At 44.0% G+C, this 18,970-nt stretch overlaps 2 protein-coding genes and 1 long non-coding RNA gene across 18 annotated transcripts in view; 1 reads left to right on the top strand and 2 right to left on the bottom strand.

Annotated features, from left to right (window-relative positions):
- Window positions 1-2: 2 nt before the first annotated feature.
- The window catches only part of LOC115940342 (uncharacterized), a 32,520-nt gene continuing 13,552 nt past the window's right edge, over window positions 3-18,970 (top strand). The window contains exons 1-4 of one of the 6 annotated variants that reach the window (XR_014140582.1): window positions 4-294; window positions 568-745; window positions 7,922-8,570; window positions 15,731-18,178. This is a non-coding gene — a long non-coding RNA (uncharacterized LOC115940342). Of the gene's footprint in view, window positions 295-567; window positions 746-7,921; window positions 10,517-15,730; window positions 18,179-18,970 lie in introns of those variants that run through there. The other 5 variants (XR_004075114.2, XR_014140584.1, XR_004075116.2 and 2 more) reach the window with 5 other exon arrangements.
- Window positions 4,997-10,324, bottom strand: RSKR (ribosomal protein S6 kinase related). 2 transcript variants are annotated; one of them, XM_031026247.2, is made up of 12 exons: window positions 10,252-10,324; window positions 9,609-9,857; window positions 9,433-9,516; window positions 9,247-9,315; window positions 8,821-8,890; window positions 8,489-8,593; window positions 8,268-8,308; window positions 7,988-8,015; window positions 7,788-7,877; window positions 7,616-7,704; window positions 7,381-7,491; window positions 4,997-6,950 (listed from the first exon to the last, which is right to left on the bottom strand). In XM_031026247.2, exons 1-12 carry the CDS (start codon window positions 10,306-10,308, stop codon window positions 6,729-6,731), a joined length of 1,215 nt encoding a protein of 404 aa, XP_030882107.1. In that variant the 5' UTR covers window positions 10,309-10,324; the 3' UTR covers window positions 4,997-6,728. The 2 variants fall into 2 exon arrangements, with proteins under 2 accessions (XP_030882107.1, XP_030882109.1); XM_031026249.2 differs by lacking the exon at window positions 8,489-8,593.
- BLTP2 (bridge-like lipid transfer protein family member 2) overlaps window positions 10,706-18,970 on the bottom strand; it is a 29,369-nt gene continuing 21,104 nt past the window's right edge. For 4 of the 10 annotated variants that reach the window (XM_031026241.2, XM_006731587.3, XM_081805432.1 and 1 more), the window contains 13 exons: window positions 17,217-17,316; window positions 16,822-17,004; window positions 16,335-16,456; window positions 15,701-15,856; window positions 15,494-15,615; window positions 14,626-14,806; window positions 13,892-13,978; window positions 13,374-13,484; window positions 13,101-13,236; window positions 12,866-12,996; window positions 12,591-12,692; window positions 12,162-12,296; window positions 10,706-11,520 (listed from right to left, as the gene is read on the bottom strand). In XM_031026241.2, the coding sequence (XP_030882101.1) occupies window positions 11,338-11,520; window positions 12,162-12,296; window positions 12,591-12,692; window positions 12,866-12,996; window positions 13,101-13,236; window positions 13,374-13,484; window positions 13,892-13,978; window positions 14,626-14,806; window positions 15,494-15,615; window positions 15,701-15,856; window positions 16,335-16,456; window positions 16,822-17,004; window positions 17,217-17,316 (1,749 nt within the window). In that variant the 3' untranslated portion in view covers window positions 10,706-11,337. Of the gene's footprint in view, window positions 11,521-12,161; window positions 12,297-12,590; window positions 12,693-12,755; window positions 12,777-12,865; window positions 12,997-13,100; window positions 13,253-13,373; window positions 13,485-13,887; window positions 13,979-14,625; window positions 14,807-15,493; window positions 15,616-15,700; window positions 15,857-15,983; window positions 16,117-16,334; window positions 16,457-16,821; window positions 17,005-17,216; window positions 17,317-18,970 lie in introns of those variants that run through there. The other 6 variants (XM_081805431.1, XM_081805433.1, XM_081805434.1 and 3 more) reach the window with 6 other exon arrangements.

Here is an 18,970-nt window from a genome sequence, read left to right on the forward strand (position 1 = left end):
CACTGGCCCGCGGGTCGCGCGAGCTCTCTCGACCGACACCCCCACCACCGCCAGCGCAGGAGGGGGCTGGAGGGCTGGAAGCGTCCCGGGCCCGAGGCCGGTTTTGTGGCCTCACCTCGGGACGGGTACCCAGGTAGCTGGAGAGTCAAGAAGTCTGTCCCTCCCGCTTCCAGTGGACGACCCTCAGACCCTGTCAGAAAAGTTGTCTCGGTTGCCTGGCCTCAGGTGTCTCCCCAGGTTTGCCTTAGTTACCTGGCGCCCCAGCCTTGACCGGAAAGAGCGCGGAAGGGAGAGGTGAGTGGAGCGTTTTGTAACGAGGCTTGGTGGGTCGGCTCGCGTAGGCCCTGCGTTGGGGGTGGCCTGAGCTGGAATTTAGCCTCTTGGGAATTTCTCGTGTTTTCCTGAGACTTACCTCAGGGCCTGCTACAAGTTTACGGGAACAACCTCTAACAAGTATTAAACATCTATTAGGTATCTGGCACTGTTCCAAATACTTTATCTGTATTAACTCCTCTAATCCTCCTAAGGACCTGTGAAGTAGGTGCTGTAAATATCACCCTTTTGCAGACAAGAAACTGAGTCCTAATGAAACTGGCCCAATACCCCGCCGGTAGTAAATGGCAGAGTCGAGATTTCAACCCATACCACCAACTAACTACAGGACTGTATTCTCCTGTGGGCTTGAATACCCTCCATGAGAAGTCAGCTATTGAAGGTGGAATTGATTTTTGGAAACAGCCTAACGGTAAGTATTTAGAGTTTGTGATAAAAGTGTGTTCATTGCAACACTCACTGTACCTTATTTACACTCTGAAGTCTTAATGAATTTGGAAAAGGAAATCATGCAAAGAGGAGGAACTATAATCTGTCATGAACTAACTGTAGGGCTCTCAGGTAATGAGCTCTCAGGTGATGAGCTCCTGTGGTCTGATATCATGGCCACTAGCTACATGTGATTACTGAGCACTTCAACTGTGGCTAGTCCAAATTGAGATGTATTATAGGTGTAAAATACGAACTGGATTTCAAAGACTTTGTATGGAAAAAAGAATATAAAATAATTTTTAAATCTTGATTACATGTTGAAGTTGTATTTCAGGTATATTAGGTTAAGTAAAATATATTAAAATTAATTTCACCTGTTTCTTTTTACCTTTTCAATGTGGCTACTAGCAAATTTAAAATGACTTATGGGGCTTACCTTGTACTTCTATGGGACAGCACTGCTCTAGAAACATAACAGTCCCAGCCGGCAGGCACTATGGATAACAGTTGCTTGAATGGAAAACTGGAAGAAAGACCATGTAAGAGCACAAACTTGAGCATGGGGTTTCCCAAGACTCAGCAGAGGGTATCCCAAGGTGTATGTACTTCTGGTCAATTAAAAAGATTCAACAAATAAAACAAGGGTGGGGAGTGGCAGAAACAAACAAAACAAAACTAAGCGCTACTGGTAAAAACTTGTATCATAGAAATGTGTGAATTGGAATGCTTAGTCCTTGTTGCAGTTGGTATGTCAGATGCTAGTGAGTAGCCAAAACGATATGGTGCTTCCAGTAGCAAAGCAGGAAGGATATGGAAGGGTGGATGAGTGGGAAAATACCATTATAAATAGGTAACATAAATAGAATGTTTGTTGGTGTTATTTTGCATAATTTTTAAAATTTGGTGTTTTTCAAATTATAAAAATAATAGATACCTGTTATTGCAAGTGAAACAATGCAATGCAAAAATGTATTAAAGGCAAAGCGTCCCCCCTCCATTCTCCGTGCCTGAGGTACTCAATAGTGTGTACACCTTTGTAACATATGCATACACATACACAGATTCTGTATGTCTATTTACACACACATTTTTCTCCCCAAAATTAATATGTCAAATGGGGTCTCTTGGATTGAGGGCTAGTGTCTTTTTTTTTTTCCTCCACTTGTACTTACTCCTTTCTCCCTTCCATTTTTTTCACGTTCTCTCACACATGAAGGGGAAGGCGGCATTGAGTTCTTTACAAAAATGGCATCATTTCTTACACTTCTGCATTTTTTCTTCCTCATTCAATGTCTTGTACAGAGCCTTTTTTTTAAAGTAAACTACTCCCAACATGGGGCTTGAACTCATAACCCCAAGATCAAGAGTGGCATGCTCTACAACTGAGCCAGCCAGGTGCCCCTTGTATAGAGCCTTCTACGTCAACTGATACAGATGTAATTAATTATCACTTCATATTCCTTGCCGTTTTTTAAAAAATAGATTTTTTCTGTTCTAATTTGTAAGAGTTTTGTGTGATAGACCTTAACTGTCATCACAATACAAATTTTTTTTAGCTGTTTTTGTCCATTGACTTTATTAATGGTATCTTTGCCCCTACATATAAGACTTTTAAAGATTTTATTTATCAGAGAGAGAGCACAAATAGGGGGAGCCCGATGTGGGACTCGATCCCAGGATCCTGGGATCATGACCTGGGCCGAAGTCCGATGTTTAACCGACTGAGCCACCCAAGGGTCCCCATATAAGACTTTTATGCGGTCGAGTTGTTTAAGAGCATCTTGATTGAGTCATTCTTCAAATTTTTATGTAAATGTTTTTCTTTTATAGTGCTTTCATTTTGTCTTGGTTTAGGTATCTCCTCCACCCCTTGATTGTAGATCTAATCTCCCAAATGTTCTAAAATTTTTAATGTTTTGACGATCACATTTAAATTCTTAATGTATCTGGAATTAAGTTTTGTATATGCTATGAAATAGGGGTCCAAATATTTCAAAACACTTGTACTTTTTTTTTTTTTAAGTAATCTCTATGCTTAACGTGGGGCTCGAATTTACAATCCCAAGATCAAGAGTTGCATGCTCTACCAACTGAACCAGCCAGGTACCCCAACACTTGTAATTTTTAATTTTAGGATTAGAGATTACTTATTTTGTAAAAATCCAAATACGTAACCCAAATCAGCAACTCTGAGACGTATGCACCAGGCAGTTCTAAGTGAACTCAAGGATGAAACTGTGGAATTAGTAGCCCTGCTACAATGAATGATGTATGTGTGTATGATGTGTACGATGGGAGTACTGAACAAAGGAGGCAGTGTGACAACTGCTAATCAGTGGGGCTCCATAAACCGCAAAACTCATGGAAATAATATGTTCACAGAATATAAGCAAAACCAAACTATAGGGAGTAAGGTAGCATGTTTTGTAAATAATCATTCCGATTAATCTATTAGAACTCATCATAGCAGTTGTATTAGTTTGCTAGGGTTGCTATAACAAAGTACCACAGACTGGGTGGTGCAAACAACAGAAATTTATTTTCTCACAATTCTGGAGGCTAGAAGTCTGAGATCAAGGTGTCAATAGAGTTGGTTTCTTCTGAGGCTTTCCCATTGGCTTATAGATAGCTGTTGTCTCCCTGTATCTTCACTTGGTCTTCCCTCTGTGTATCTGTGTCCTAATTTCTTCTTTATAAGGACACCAATCATTGGATTAGGGCCAACCCACATGACCTCATTTTAACTTAATTACGTCTTTAAAGACTATCTTCAAATACAGTCACATTCTGAAGTACTGGGGGTTAGGACTTCAACATATGAAAGCAGGGAGGGGGAGTGCAGTGGAGACACAATTCAGCTCGTAACAGGATTAATAATGCAGTGAGTATGATTTTATTTTGAAAAAGCTTTGACATGATTTTTACATTGAAGACTCTATTTAAAGAAGTAACTAAGGAATTGTGATTACTAATTTGCTAAATTAATGAACAAATGAACAAATCGATATATGGTAAAGAAACTCAGATGTAAGAAACAATGAGTAGAACTACAAAGACACTTTTCTAGAAGAATATAAGCATTGGTGTTAAGACTAATCTTACATTCTTAGAAAAGTTAGAAGGGAGTACAGCATAAAATATCCATACTGATACGTATATCTGATTTCTTCTAGGTAATGAAAAAGCACAGAGTTAAACTTAAAAGAGATCAGGTTGTATATAAAAGTATTTTTAAGTGAATTTCATGTGGATAAATAAAAGGTATTATATTTATAGGTCAGTGATTCTAAATGGAGGTGGAGGATGGCAGGAAAGAATGCCTTCCAGGGATGAACATATCAAAACTGAGGGGTGAAGATGGGGCTTTTTCAAATTATACTTTCTGAAACATTGATTTTCGGTCACCCCCTCTACTCTACCCTGAGAATCACTGCTATAGTGCCCCACTGATTATGAATAGAGTACCTTAAAAATGTCCACATTTGATAAATGATTCAAGTTACACTTACATGATTATGGTCCCAAAGCTACCTAATATTTCCTAAGAAAGGGACCCTAGTGACATGTCAACCATGTCCAAAAGACCTTAACCCAATATGCTGCTGTGACCAGAGAGACTATATAATGTTAGGTGACCTGAATATTAATTAACACTGGACCAGACACTGGACCAGTATCATAAAATCATCTACATCTGCCCTTTAAAAAAGCATCACACGGGGCGCCTGGGTGGCTCAGTTGGTTAAGCGACTGCCTTCGGCTCAGGTCATGATCCTGGAGTCCCGGGATCGAGTCCCGCATCGGGCTCCCTGCTTGGCAGGGAGTCTGCTTCTCCCTCTGACCCTCCTCCCTCTCATGCTCTCTGTATCTCATTCTCTCTGTCTCAAATAAATAAAATCTTTAAAAAATAAATAAATAAATAAAAAAGCATCACAGGACTCTAAAGCCCCCCGCTGACAACCGAGAACCAGTGATTATAACCCCCTCATTTCTATATATAGGAAACTAAGATCCAGAGAAGTTAAAATAACTTGTGTAAAGACTCTGAGATAGTTATTGGTGGATCTAAGCACCAGTCTAATACTCTTAATTACTTTAGAAACCATTAATTCCTATTTCTAGTATTCAGAGTTTTTATCCAATATGCAGTTCTGGTCACTACAACTTTAAAAAAAAAAAATGTAAAGCTAAAAAAGTATCTAAAGAGAAACAAATGAGATAATCAAAAGGATTAATGTTACATTTATTTATTCATGTATATCCCAGCCTTGTTCCAAAAAGGCTTGCAAAGATGCAGATAATAAAAAGAAAATAAAGGTAGAAAAGGAAGATGGAATCAAGAATGTGGCTAGCATACAAAATATACAACATGAAGTCCTAAACACTTGGTGGAAGTGGACTGCAAATTAGGCTCTAAGTGGCCTAGCATTGATATGAAGAGAAAAATACAGTCTGTTGAATATTTAGTGTCTTTAAGGTAAAACCAAACAGCGATTCAGGAAAAGCACAGCTGGGTCCAGGAGAAATTTCTCCCATGCATCCTTATACAGAACATTATGAATTGTAATGAACACCCTTCACAATATATCCATAGCAATTAAATTTCATAGGGATTTTCCTACAGATTGCCAAAGTACAATCCAGAAAAAGCAATTTTGCAGAGGCCAATAAAATGCCAGCTATGTACAGGGAAAATCTGGCTTAATCCAGGGAACAGAATTAATAAACACAAGTATACAGGCTGTTCCAGACTCTCTTTGGTCTGCAAAGAGAGATCAAAAATAACTGAAGAATAATAAAAATGAAGATTTTGAAGGGCTCCTGGCTGGCTCAGTCAGAAGAGCATGCGACTCTTGATCTCGGGGTTGTGAGTTTGAGCCCCACATTGGGTGTAGAGATTACTTAAATACATAAATAAATATTTTTTTAATGAAGGTTTTGAGCAGTTAAAGAAAAATGAAAAGAAGTCAGTAAAGGCCAGAAATATATACAAATTTAAGGTCCAGATGATTTTCCTTACTAAAGGAAAAGGTTCTTGAAATACATCTAACCTTAAATCTTAAGGCTGATGTCATGCCTCTTAATCCCTTGGTTTGCCCATCAGAAACTGAATCCTAGGCTATCTAGGGAAATGATCAGTTTAAGAATCTTGTCTTTTGAAGAGATTGTTTTAGAAAAAAATTCAATAGCTATCCCTATCAGCCCTAGAAAAGGCATTTAACCCACATTTGTTTCAGTTCCTTTTCCTCACATTAGGCTATTAGATTCACTTTTGAAATTTTTAAAAATTAGATTTATTACAGACTGGCTTTGAGCCCCCAGATGGTACGTTTTAGCTGCATATTTAGGGGTTAAAATGCCAGCTTATGAGACCTTTGAAAAACATTCATACTGCTTCTAACAAGCCTATTAAAAACACATAAATAGCACCTTGAGACCCCATGAAGTGTCATTACTGCTCAAGAAAGGAAATATGGCAGGGGCATCTGGGTGGCTCAGTCATTTAAGCATCCAACTCCTTATTTCAGCTCAGATCATGATCTCAGGGTTGTGAGACAGCCCCGCATCAGGCTCTGCATTGGGCATGGAGCCTGATTAAGATTCTGTCTCCTTCTGCCCCTCCCCCCTCTAATAAATAAAAAAAAAGTAAAGGAAATATAGCAGAGAGACAAGGAATGGGAAAAGTAGAATAAGCCTCTGGCTGAAAGCTTCAGCGTATGAGCATTGGAGAAATGAAGTAAAGGAAAAGGTCAACACTCTGATCTGACATGTTGAATTGAGAGGTGGGTTGTATTCGTGGGGGAGGGGGAGGGCCAAGATTTGAACTCTGGCCCAACAAGTAGAACAGAATGGTAAGAGGCTACATATTAAAAACAAACTGGATCATCAAAGTGGTCATACTGAGTTGGCAGTGGAGGAAATTCTCAGGTTCCCAGATGGGCCCAAATCTACAGTAGAGGGGCTCAAGCAAGGCTGGGATGGACCAGGTAGGACTCCAGGTTACAGTCAAAATCCTTGAAAAGCATGGACTCCGATGGACTGGGCTGGGTGGCTTGTGTCTCCATGACAAAGTTCACTGGCTGCTTCCGTAGGAGCTCTGGGTCAAAGGCCACACCCCGAAAGAAAGGGTGGACCTGGAAGTGATGCAAGTAACGCAGACGATGGAGGGGATTCTGGCATAAGAGCTGAAGGCAAATAGATCATGAAGGATGAGGGACTGGGATAGGAAGGGGGCTAAACAGAAAAGCTGGAAAAGAAGTTCATGAAGCTGTGGAGGGCAGGAAGAATCCTAAAGAGGATTTGAAAGAGATAGAAACAGGCTAATTTGGGAGCAAAGGTGGGAATAAAGGTGCTGTGTTGGTAAGAGAGTAGCACTGGCCCTCTCTCAGAAGTGACCTGTTATGGATGGGGAGGATATTTGAAGGATGAGGAACTCAGAACTGAAATTTAAAGTGCTGGTTAGAGGGCAAGTGGTGAGGTGGTACTTGATCAAGTTGGAGCACACCCCCATCCCAGCCAGATTATTAGAGAAATGGGGAAATAACACTTCAGTGATAGGGAAAGGAGAGAATGAATGGTTTGGTAGTCAAGAAGGAAAATAGTGTTCACCCTTACCTCATGGAGCAGGAGTGAGAGCCCCTGGTTAAGAGAAGCTGGGATCTCAAAATCATAGTGGGTCACACTTGCCAACATGGCCACATGATCTCTCTCTGCAGCCACTGGGAACTGAGTTGGGGGGGGGGGGGGCGGTGTCATTGCTTGGTAGGAATGAGGCAAGATTTCCTAAGGTCTTCTTCCCACTACAGGGCAAAGCTCCTCTCTCTGCCCAACATCCCTACCATTCTCTCACCTTCCCAGCTGCCAGAGAGAAAAGCAAGACACCCAGGGACCACCAATCAGCAGCATGGTTGTAAGGCCCTCCACTCAGGACCTCTGGGGCTAGATTTGAAAGACAGTTTCATTGACATCAATTGGCTAGATTCCTGCCATTGTTTACCCGCCAGCTTTAGCACCTGTCTCACCCATGTATTGAAGAGTGCCACAGATAGTATAGGCTCGGGTTCCCTGGGCCAGGTGGCGGGACAGACCAAAGTCTGTCAGTTTCAGATGGCCTGTGAAAGAGAAGGCAACAGCACCACTCTGTTCCTCCCCTCAGCAGCCATGACTCCTTCCCAAACTGAGGGTCCTCTCATTCTGGGGCTAGGAAAAGAAAAGGACTTACCTCGTTCATCCAGAAGGATATTCTCCATCTGAAAAATCACAGGTGATAAGTTATTAGTCATGCTCTTCCTTTCAACCTTCTTTCATCATGTATACCTCCCAGCTGAGGAAGACGCCCTATTCATCATTCAGGCCTATACTTTGATGGCCCTTGCCCAAATCCTTAGCACTCCTGAGGGCCCCAAGGTCAGCTGTTCTCAGCTCCCCACTGCCTTCTTAGACCTGTTGGAACTTCTTACTGAGGCCCCACTTCAGACAAAGAAAAAAGCACTTAACTCTACCTTCACATCTCGATGGATGATGCCCAAATCATGGAGATAGCCTGTGGATGACAACAAGTATGGGGTGTGCTAAAGCTCTCCTGTCTTTCCAGATTCCCTGGTAGTTCCCATCCCATTCCTATCCCTGTTCTTTGACCTCCAGAGTTAATATCAAATCTCTTCTCTCTGCCCCTCCCTCTTAATTCTTCCCTCATTTCCATTACCATTCTTGTTTCACTTACACAGCACCAGAACCAGTTCAGCAGCAAAGAGGCGGATGGAGGCCTCAGCAAAGCAGCCAACAGAGGACCACAGGGAGTAAAGGTCTGTACTGCAGTAGCTGCACACTGCAAAGTATCAGAAGCCTAGGCAATATTTGGGGTTACTGTGCCTGAGCTCAAGGCATTTTAGGCCTCTTGCCCAAACTGATGCCACCCGTTGTTCCCTCTCCTTTTCGGGGAGAGAAGTGCTCTGAGAAGGGAAAGAGCAAAGGGAAAACAAGCCAAAGGGATGGGTAATCTCAGGTGGGGAGTACAATAGAAGGATTCTTGGAAATGAGAGGCCAGTCACTCACTAATGAAGAGGTGCCGTTTTCCCTGCCAGCTGTCCCCCAAACCGTGTACAAAAGGATGGTTGATCTGTCGCTAGGAATGAAGAAAACAAGAAGTTAGGAAAGAGGTCATTGAGGATCAAGGGAGCCAAGAAGTCAGGATTTACCTAGTTATGCAGAAAAGGAGCTGCTGCCCCACCTCTCAGTTCAGGTGAACTAAGTAGGGACTGCCTGCCTGGTAATCTCAAAACCAGCATGATACTGAGGAACACATCAGGACATGCTGGAGAGATTTCCATGGAAGGACCTAGAATTAACTGCTGATAACTACTTTTCCCAGGATCTACTTTGGTTGAAGCAGAGGGGGGGCGGGCAGAACCAGGAAGAGCAAGACAGTTGCCACCTGTGGTTTAGTTCTTCCTAGGATCCATTCCTGGGCTCTGTGCATACCTGGATGCTAACCTCCTCTTTGCACTGCCTCAGGATGTCCCTCTGTAGGACCTTTACCTTGGGCACCACCTATAAAAGGAGAGGAGTGATGACTCCTACAGGTTGTTTATGCCTACCAAACCTTTATAGAACCAAGATTCGAGGCAGGGACTAGAGAATGATGTGGAAGAGTACCTAGGTCCCTACCTTCACTGCAAATACTGCTTTCTGGCCACAGTCTATCACCTTGAGGACCGTTCCGAAGGAGCCTTTAGCCACAAGGCCTAAAATCTGTACAGAGAAATGGAGAATAGCATAATTGAAACTCTGGCCATTCCTAGATGTCTCCCCAAGACTGAGACCCCTTCCAGGGACTGACCTACCTTCAGCTGGTGATGCCCCTTAAGGGGCCTAATGGGAAACTCCGGCAGAAAAAGGTTGACGAACTGAGGCACTGGCCACTCAGACAGAGGCTTCTCTTTTAGCAACAGGGCCGGCTCCAGGGGCTCCTGGTGTAGGCACTGATGCCCCCGTAGTCCCCACAGCTCTTCCACACCTGACCTGGTAGTCCCCACACCTGACCAGAGGCTCTTCCAGCCTCGGACCCAGGGACCCCGGATGTTGCCACCCTGCTGAGAACCAAGGGATGAGCCACTCTAAACCTCTGCCCTTGAGGCATTACAAGTTCTGCCCATCTCAGAAAGCATACCCTCAAGTCGCAACCTTAGGGATACATTTTTGAGCACCAGGCAAAATTGCCATTACCCTTGCTTTGGGCCAAGGCCTAGATTTCCTGGATATGATTCAGATCCTCTAGGAAAGCAGTATTTGGACATTTTCCCTTTGAGGCATCGGAGATTCAGCCTGTGCCTCTTGGTATGGGGTTGGGATATTTTCACAGCATAGCCTCCTGTTCCACCTCCACAGTGGGCATCACTAACATTCTCCTCACCAGTCAGTTCCCAGGCCTTAAGACCATGCCCCCTTAACCTCCCCTAAACAGGCTGCCAGAGCCCCACAGCCTACCTTATGAGAAGCAGCCACTGGGGCATGTTGCCCCTGCCGACAGCTTACTGTTCCCATCCAAAGCCTCTGCCTCCTCTCCTCCTGCTAAATCTGCTGTCCCAGTTACATAAGCAACTCCTGCCCCTGATGCTACATTACACATGAGCCCCGCCTCTTCTTGCCGTTCATGACTAGAGATACAAGTTGATGCAGCCAAACCCCACCCTTATCCCCAAATCCTATCCCCCCACCCCAGTTATGAATAGGCTCATAGCCAGCACTAAAATGTGCAGAGACCTATTAGGAGGCCAGTGTCAAACCAGAGCTGGGAAGTATCTGTGATATAGTTTCACAGAGGAGGGAAGAGGCCATACTCATTAGAGTGGTAGCTAGAGGATATGTCTTGGGTTGATAGGGAGGGAGGGAGGGACAGGTTGAAACCCATGCACTTAACACACCAAAAAAAAAAAAAAAATCAAATTTAAAATATATATATTTTTTCTCTTTAAGTCGTTTTCTTACCATTCTTCAGGGCATACCCCAAGGGGACCCATGGCCAGCCCTGGCATCTATTGCCATCTTCCCAAGTGAACTTGGCACAGATTGAGAAGGGGCTGATTCCCCCCCCCAGAACCCTAATATACCTCTCATACAAGGCAGTGGAATGAGGAATAGGAGATCGGCTCCTCCCCTCAACTTTCTAGCACAGAGGGAGAGCAGTTACACTTAGAAATATATATGTATATATTTATATACAGGTCTATAAAAATTTATCACACTTGATCAGAACTCTCCCTCCCACCCTTTCAGTTAGCCCCAATGGAACCAGATCCTGATCCTGGGCCCATTCCCTGGGTCTTGCTCTCTTGATGCCTCTCTGGGCCTTGGCCTGCTGATCAGTGCGAGGTAGAACTCAGCATTATTATCCACTGTATTCTGCAGGAACAGGCCAGCTGCTAAAAGAGCAGTGCCCCTCTCCACAGTACCCTGTGGGCTCCTGACCCCCCACAAATCCTGATAGGTAAAGGGAAATGCCTCCCACCCCACAAGTCCCTGGGGCCTGAGCCAGAGTCAGATCCTGTACTGCAGCCACTCTTGGATGCTGGATCACTTGCGCCTGCCAAAGATGGACTTCTTGCCAGGGTTCTTGTTGCCCACACTTAAACCGATGAGGAGCCGGGCTTTCTCCTCCTCTTCCTGCTGTTGCATGTTGAGGTCTGATTTAGTTTCTAGCTTTCCCCGGACCTCAGACCCTGTTGCAGGTTTCAGCCTTAACTTCTCTTTGATTACCTGATAGGTTAGAGAGAAGTAAAAAGGAAGGTAAATATTAGTGGTACAGGCAGAATAAATCAATGTGAACCAAGTCAATAAAGATTTATTAAGCTTACATGAAGACACAGTGGGGCAATTCAAATTATAAAACGATCTCTGCTTTCAAGAAGCTTACAGTCTAATTAGAACCCATTCTGGGGGTGCCTGGGTGGCTCAGTCGTTAAGCGTCTGCCTTCGGCTCAGGTCATGATCTCAGGGTCCTGGGATCAAGCCCCGCATCGGGCTCCCTGCTCAGCGGGGAGCCTGCTTCTCCCTCTCCCACTCCCCTGCTTGTGTTCCCTCTCTCGTTGTGTCTCTCTCTGTCAAATAAATAAAATCTTTAAAAAAAAAAAAACAACAACCCATTCTGAACTGAAGTTGTGTCAGCCCTCAGTTTCCTAAAAATCAACTGTTAACATATATGAAATACTCAGTAAACATCTAATTTAATCATCTGACCAAAGTCATGGAGAGGGTAGGGATATAAGTTGTTCACTTCATTCAGCTGCCCATCTCCAAGGCTGCTTATCCTACATATGTCCTAGAATGAAATGCACCTGAGCACAGGATCTGTTTGCCAGCCCCTGCTAACCAAACAGCCACGAACTCTGCCGGGATACCTGGGCAACCAGGGCTTTGCGGCTGTCCCTCTTGACAGCCATGGCAAAGTCTAGCCATGTCCATGTATTGTTGTGGTACTCCAGACAGGGCAGCACCAGGTTAAGGTCACCCCAGTCCACACTGTTCTTCTCACCCTGCAAGGTGGGGGGAGGGGAGAGAAAAGAAGAATCAAAAGATGTATCAGCTGCCATTTTTAGTTCAAGCAATACCTGAGTCCAAGTCTAGTGCTTTCCTACAGCAGCAGTTTACAGATACTGATTTCCCTTTTACCTCATCCTGTAATGGTACTGATTCCTGAAGGCAGCAGAGGGAACAGATTACCCCCACATACCAGCTTCACAAACTAGACTGCTGTGTCTAACTTTAATCTCTGGTCTTATCTGGTTCCCTTCCCACGCTGTTCTAGAAAGTACTAGGGAGGAGCAGACCTTGTAGCTGACACACAGAGGAACCTGTGGAATCTTTATGTAGATGAAGGAGTTGTTCATGGCAGCTCGCTCTTTCATCTTGTCAATATCATCCACAGGGTGCTAGGAAAGGCAGGAAAGGAGTGTGAGTCCCTGAAACCACCAGAAGAAACTTAGGACCCCAAACATCTCCATCTCCTTTCATCCCTGGAAAAGAATGAAGAAATCCCCTGCTGGGCCAAACAGAGAACCCCAGAACTCTCCCATCTCTACATCATCAGGGGCATGTGTGGTACCTCAGGTACTTTCCGAAATGACCTCCTGACGCCAGAACTCCGATTTAAGCCTTGTGCCACACCCTTTCCAGGGCCCAGTGGTGCTGCATCATCTGTTGCAATCAGCTGCCGAGGCTTCACCACTGGTATTCCTATGAAAAAGCAAGAATACCAGCTGCTATCCTCTTTCTGAAGCTTTAGCTATCTCTGGGGCTGCTACCCCAGTCTTCTGGAGCTCCACCATAAAAGTTCTCACCAGTAGTCACCAGTTTGGACTTATCTTCTTCATCTCCAACCTCATCATCTTCCACACTTCGGCCAGGAAAGAAAAAACCCATTATTCTATGGAAGAACTGGTGTGTCAGCTGGATGGTGAGAGGCACCACATTTACCTAAAGAGGAAAAAGGCTGAAGAAGCAATTAAGCTCAGACATCATCCCTCAGTTTACCTACCCCTAATGTAGCATAATAACACAGATAGCTTTTGACTGCCCTTTGTTTCTGGATTCCCAAAGGACTGTATACTAACCTCAAAGTGTTCCTTAACAGAAATACCCCCAACAGGGGGCCGGACTTTGCTGAAGAGGCGGAGGGCCAGCTGTCGCCCAGACTGGCAGGAGCTCTGGGGCCGCAGGACTACCTATAGGATAAAGAGCGATAAATCAACTTTCAAATCCATTCAGACTAAGAGGAAAAGCAATGGTCTTGCTAAGCTGAGCAAGCTTTCAACCTCTCAGATCACCACACTGCTTCCCACACTGGATTTATGTGGAAGGGCCCTTACAAATGCCCTGTGTTAGGGGGTGGCTGGGTGGCTTAGTTAAGCATCCAACTCTTGATTTCCGCTCAGGTCACGATCTCAGGGTCATAAGATCTAGCCCTGTGTCGGGCTCCATGCTGATCACAGAGTCTGGTTGGGATTCTCTCTTTTCCTCTCCCTCTGCCCCTCCTCTCTCTCATTCTCTCTCTCTGAAATAAGTGAAATCTTACAAATGCCCTGTGTTAGGAAGCATGAGAATGGGGCAGGAATGGGGAAATAAGACTTGCCTTATAGACCGCATTGGGGAGAAGGTTGTTCATAGTGAACCAGCCCAACTCCAGAAGATGTTCTGCTGTGTCATCAGACTTATTCACCTATAAAAAGATTTCCCACCCCCCGACCCCATATGCTATAATAAGCCTTTCTCAGGAGCTTGCTAGAGAATTGCTACATGTCCTATTTTCAGGTTCTCCATATGTTTAATCCCAACCTTTGGTATCCCTTTCAATTTCATACAATCAATTCAACCTTTAATCCAGTGTTTCTCATGGGCACTACTGGCGAGGGCACTGAGTGCCAGTAGCACTTCCCAGTCACTGTGATATTCAGAAATGGTCTCACATATTTCCAAACTCCCAGAGGGAAAGGGTGTGGAATAATGAATCATGTCCTCTCCTCCATGCCATTGGCTATTTATTGCAGGAAAGCTGAATGTCAGTATAGAATTAACAGTTTTATTCCAAGCTGGACTTGGAAGATTACTTCCCTCTGGGCCATATTTCTAGGGATAATCTTATTCAATGAAAGAAGCATTTGATCAAGCTCATCTAGATCTGTGTTATTTCATACTACAAATGATTGTTCTAAGGGGAACTATGCTAATGTCTATCATCATCAATACCGTCATCAGTAATCATATAATAATTAGTCTGTTTGTATCTCTTTCTGTAAGTTAAGACTCCTGAGATAGGTCAGTGCCTCTCAATACAGCTGCCTTTGTATGACTGTATATACCCGATACCTTGCTGTAGAGGAACCGCTGCAGCTCCAGTTCAGCAATTCCTAGCTGTCCATCTTCCTCTGTCAAGCGCCATCGTGCCTGAGCAAAGTAAAACTCAGTGCGACGTACCACACTCACATCTTCTTGTTGCTTTCGCAACTCCATCTTATTGGCTTGTTGCAACTGGAAGTCCTTAAAACACCTATAAATGGACAGGAGGACCAAAGCCAATAAGGGTAACAGCATTTGGGTTAGGGTGGGGTGGGATGCTCTAGAATGATGCAGGAAGTAAACCCAGAGATGGACCTATTTTGGAACAGGTATTCCCTAAATTTTTTCCACTAGATTCATTGCTCCCACACCTGGGGCCTGGGAGAATAAATCCCATCTTTTAGTTCCACGGCTGCTGCTGCCTTTTTTTTTTTTTAAGTAAGCTCTACACCCAACGTGGGGCTTGAACTCATGATCCTGAGATCAAGAGTGGCATGCTCTACTGACTGAGCCAGCCAGGCAGCCCCCACAGCTAATAAAGTAGTCTCTGCCCACTAACAAACCCCTACAATTGTATCTGCAATGGTGCTCCTTACTGATCAACTTCAAGACCTTTTATTTTCAGTTCACCTGCATGTAGCAAGACCACAAAAGTGATCTTTCCAAACTATCTGGTTTTCTCCTTTCCTAGGAGGTACTCTAATGAAGAGCCAAAGGAAGGGCTCTTCTATTCTCAGTCTTTTGGCCAAGTCCAGCTAGGCTCATTCAGGAAGTACCCAAATCTACATCAGCCTTTGATGATGCACACTAGACCTAAAGACTATCATAACACGGGCAAGGAAGAGAAATCAACCCTAGGTGGGGCACTGGAAAAGGCAGAGAAAGAATGCTGTGGCACCTGATGAGGATATTAAGCTCTTCGCTTTCTAGCTGTAGATTGGCCTTCTCCTGGTTTAGCTGCAACTGAAGCTTTTGGTTCAGGTCAAGCAGGTTCTCGTTCTTGCTGTCATCCTGCAAAGACTAGGGAGCCAGGGCAGGAGAAACTGAGAGGAGAGCTCCTTTGTCCTAGGAGAACACCCTCTTCTCAGACTGCTCTGATAACTACCTTCATAATAGAATATATCTGCTTTTCCAGCTGCCGTATCTGAGCCACATGCTGCCGCACAGCCTCCTGCAAATGTAATATGCTGCTGCGCTGTTCCTCAGGATTGCTAGAGATCTCAAGCTGGAACCTCACCCGCTGCTTCTTCTCACTGTGCTCCTGAATGAATGGAAAAGGAAATGAACAAGATTTTTTAATAGACAAGTCCTGCAGTAAAGTGAAACAGAGAAAGTAACAAGGAATATGGATCTCTTCTGGAAAGCTTACCTGTATTTGTCACCATTAGTAGCAAGTCTAAGAGGCAGGCCCATGCAGAAGTAGTAAAGATTTCACAGTAAGCCAGTCCCACAGGGTAGGGATGGAGGTGATAGTGGGGACTACTTACTGTTTTTAGAGGTATCAAAGTGACTGAGAACTGACTAAGAAAAACAACGAAGTAAACAAGCGCTACAGTCTCTGGAACACTCAGACCTTTCCTAGGTAAGTGAAATTTCAACAGCTGCTATTGACTAACAGAGGATATAACCAACCACAAGGTCCTTTTTCAGTTTGAAGCATGGCTTTTCTCACTGAATAAAGCACAAGGTCTGTGGGTTCCTGTGAGGCTAACTGGCATTCTATAAGGGCCCATGCTCACCTTCCGCTTAGGTTCTACATGGAGCAGCAGGTTGTTGACAATGTCCAGGATCATGGCATACTGAGCCGGGTTGGTGGAGATTTCCAGCTCATGATGAATAAGGGTAAAGGTATCCACAGCCCCTACGTAATTGTTAGCAGGCAAGTAAGAAACTCAAGGTTCTCTCTAAATATCTACCCCATCTTCTAACCTGTATTTGGAACCATTCCTGTTAGTTAACCCCATAAAACGGATTAGTGAGAGATGCTCACGGGAGAAATATGTTTGCTTATTTTAGAATCAAATAATACCCATTCATCCCAGTTCCCTCCAAAAATACAGTTTATTCTCTTATAGCAGAACTTACATTATGCAGAGCAAAGTGAAACCATTAATGCCAGTACACAGTGGGACTTCTAATAACACTACTGACTTAAAAGCACTAAGAAAGTAACTACTTTCACAAGTTCCCTAGTCCCCTTCTAAAAGCCTTTCAAGCCCTGAATACCTTCCTGTTTCTTTAGGAGATCTTCCTTTTCCTGGTTCTCATGGACCTCAGGTGGTTTAATCTGAGTTGCCAGCTCAGGATCAATGTCATGGCTGTAACTAATATAGTACATTCGGCAGCTACAGCGTGAAATGATCCGCTGGACTTGCTGGGCTTGTTGCGCCTCAGCTGGCTGGTTCCAATCTGGAAAGAGATGGGAAAGAGATAAGAGACATTCTCAATAGAGGTACTGTAAGAGCCTTCTGGCTATGTGTGATGTCTAGGGAACTCCAGACACTTGTTTTCAACCTAGCCTAACACAAAATGGTCCTACTCCAGCATATGTTAATCTTAGAGTATGTAAGAAAATGCACATCTGCTCCTAACCACATGATGTAGAATAAGGGAAAGCTGACCTGTGGTGGTGGTAACCATGCCTCCCACTGCCTGCCCGCTCTCCATCAGCTCCTGCACAGAATCCAGACTACGCTGCCGGTGCTCCTCGATATTCTTTACCTGAAGACAGAGATACAGGTACCTTTAACTCCTAGCCAACTGGGTCACAGATCTCTATGATGCAAGTAGTTATACTTACTATCCAAACTTCCACTGCCTGGAATAGCTTGAGGGATCTCCCAGGGTAGAAGACATATATGACTCTCTCCTGGCCCAAACCACCCAAATTCTCCAAAGCCAAATGAGTTATATGCACATTTGCCAGACCTGCAGGCCTGAGGCCAGAAAAGCAAGCTAGGTTAAAATTAAATCCTGTCCTACCTCACACCCATTAGGATGGCTATCAAAAAAAAAGAGAAAGTACCAGGTGTTGACAAGGATGTGCTGAAATTGGATCCCTTGTGCACTGCTGGGGGTATGTCAAATGGTATAATGGTACTGTGGCAAATATGTCAAGCACAATTCCTCAAAAAATTAAAAATAGAATTACTATATGATCCAGCAATTCCACTTCTGGATATATACCCAAAAGAACTGAAAGCAGGGTCTGGAAAAGATTTGTATACCCATGTTCATATGGTCTTATTCACAAGAGCTAAAATATGGAAGCAACCCAAATATCCATTGGTAGATGAATGGATAAGCAATATGTGGTATATATATATACACACACAATGGAATTCACTCTTAAAAAGGAAGATGCTAGGGGCGCCTGGGTGGCTCAGTTGGTTAAGCATCTGACTTGATTTTGGCTCAGGTCATGATCTCAGGGTTGTGAGATAAAGCCCTGCATTGGGCTCTGCATTGTACACAGAGTCTGCTTAAGATTCTCTCTCTGCCTCTCCCCCTGCCTGCCTCTCTCTCTCTCTCTCTTTCCCTCTCCCTTTCTCCCTCTCCTTCCCTCTCTTAAGAAAAATAAAAAGATACAACACAGATAAACCTTGAAGAGATTATAGAAAGTGAAATAAGCCAGTCACAAAAAGACAAATGCTATATGATTCCACGTATATGAGGTACTTAAGAATTGTCAAAATTATAGAGACAGAGAAAGTACAATGGTGGTTGTCAAGGACTGGAAAGGGGAGGTGGGGAGTTATTGTTTAATGGGTAGAATTTCAGTTTCACAAGATGAAGAGTCATGGAGATGGATGGTAGTGATGAACAACATTATAAATGTATTTTTTTTTAAGATTTATTTATTTATTTGAGAGAGTGAGAATGAGAGAGAGAGAGAGAGTACATGAGAGGGGGGAGGGTCAGAGGGAGAAGCAGGCTCCCCGCTGAGCAGGGAGCCCGATGCGGGACTCGATCCCGGGACTCCAGGATCATGACCTGAGCCGAAGGCAGTCGCCTAGCCAAATGAGCCACCCAGGTGCCCCAACATTATAAATGTATTTAACACCACTGAACTTTACACTTAAAAATGGTTAAAACAGTAAATTTTATATGTATTTTACCACATAAAAAAAATTGGGGAAGAAAAGTCAAATCATGTTAAGCACAAAAAATTTCATCAAAACCAATGACTTGGGGCGCCTGGGTGGCTCAGTCGTTAAGCGTCTGCCTTCGGCTCAGGTCATGATCCCAGGGTCCTGGGATCGAGCCCCGCATCGGGCTCCCTGCTCAGCGGGAAGCCTGCTTCTCCCTCTCCCACTCCCCCTGCTTGTGTTCCCTCTCTCGCTGTGTCTCTCTCTGTCAAATAAATAAATAAAAT

This window comes from Leptonychotes weddellii, chromosome 15 (assembly GCF_054177405.1).
Source record: "Leptonychotes weddellii isolate Sample4059 chromosome 15, ASM5417740v2, whole genome shotgun sequence".
Classification (NCBI taxonomy): Eukaryota; Metazoa; Chordata; class Mammalia; order Carnivora; family Phocidae; genus Leptonychotes; species Leptonychotes weddellii.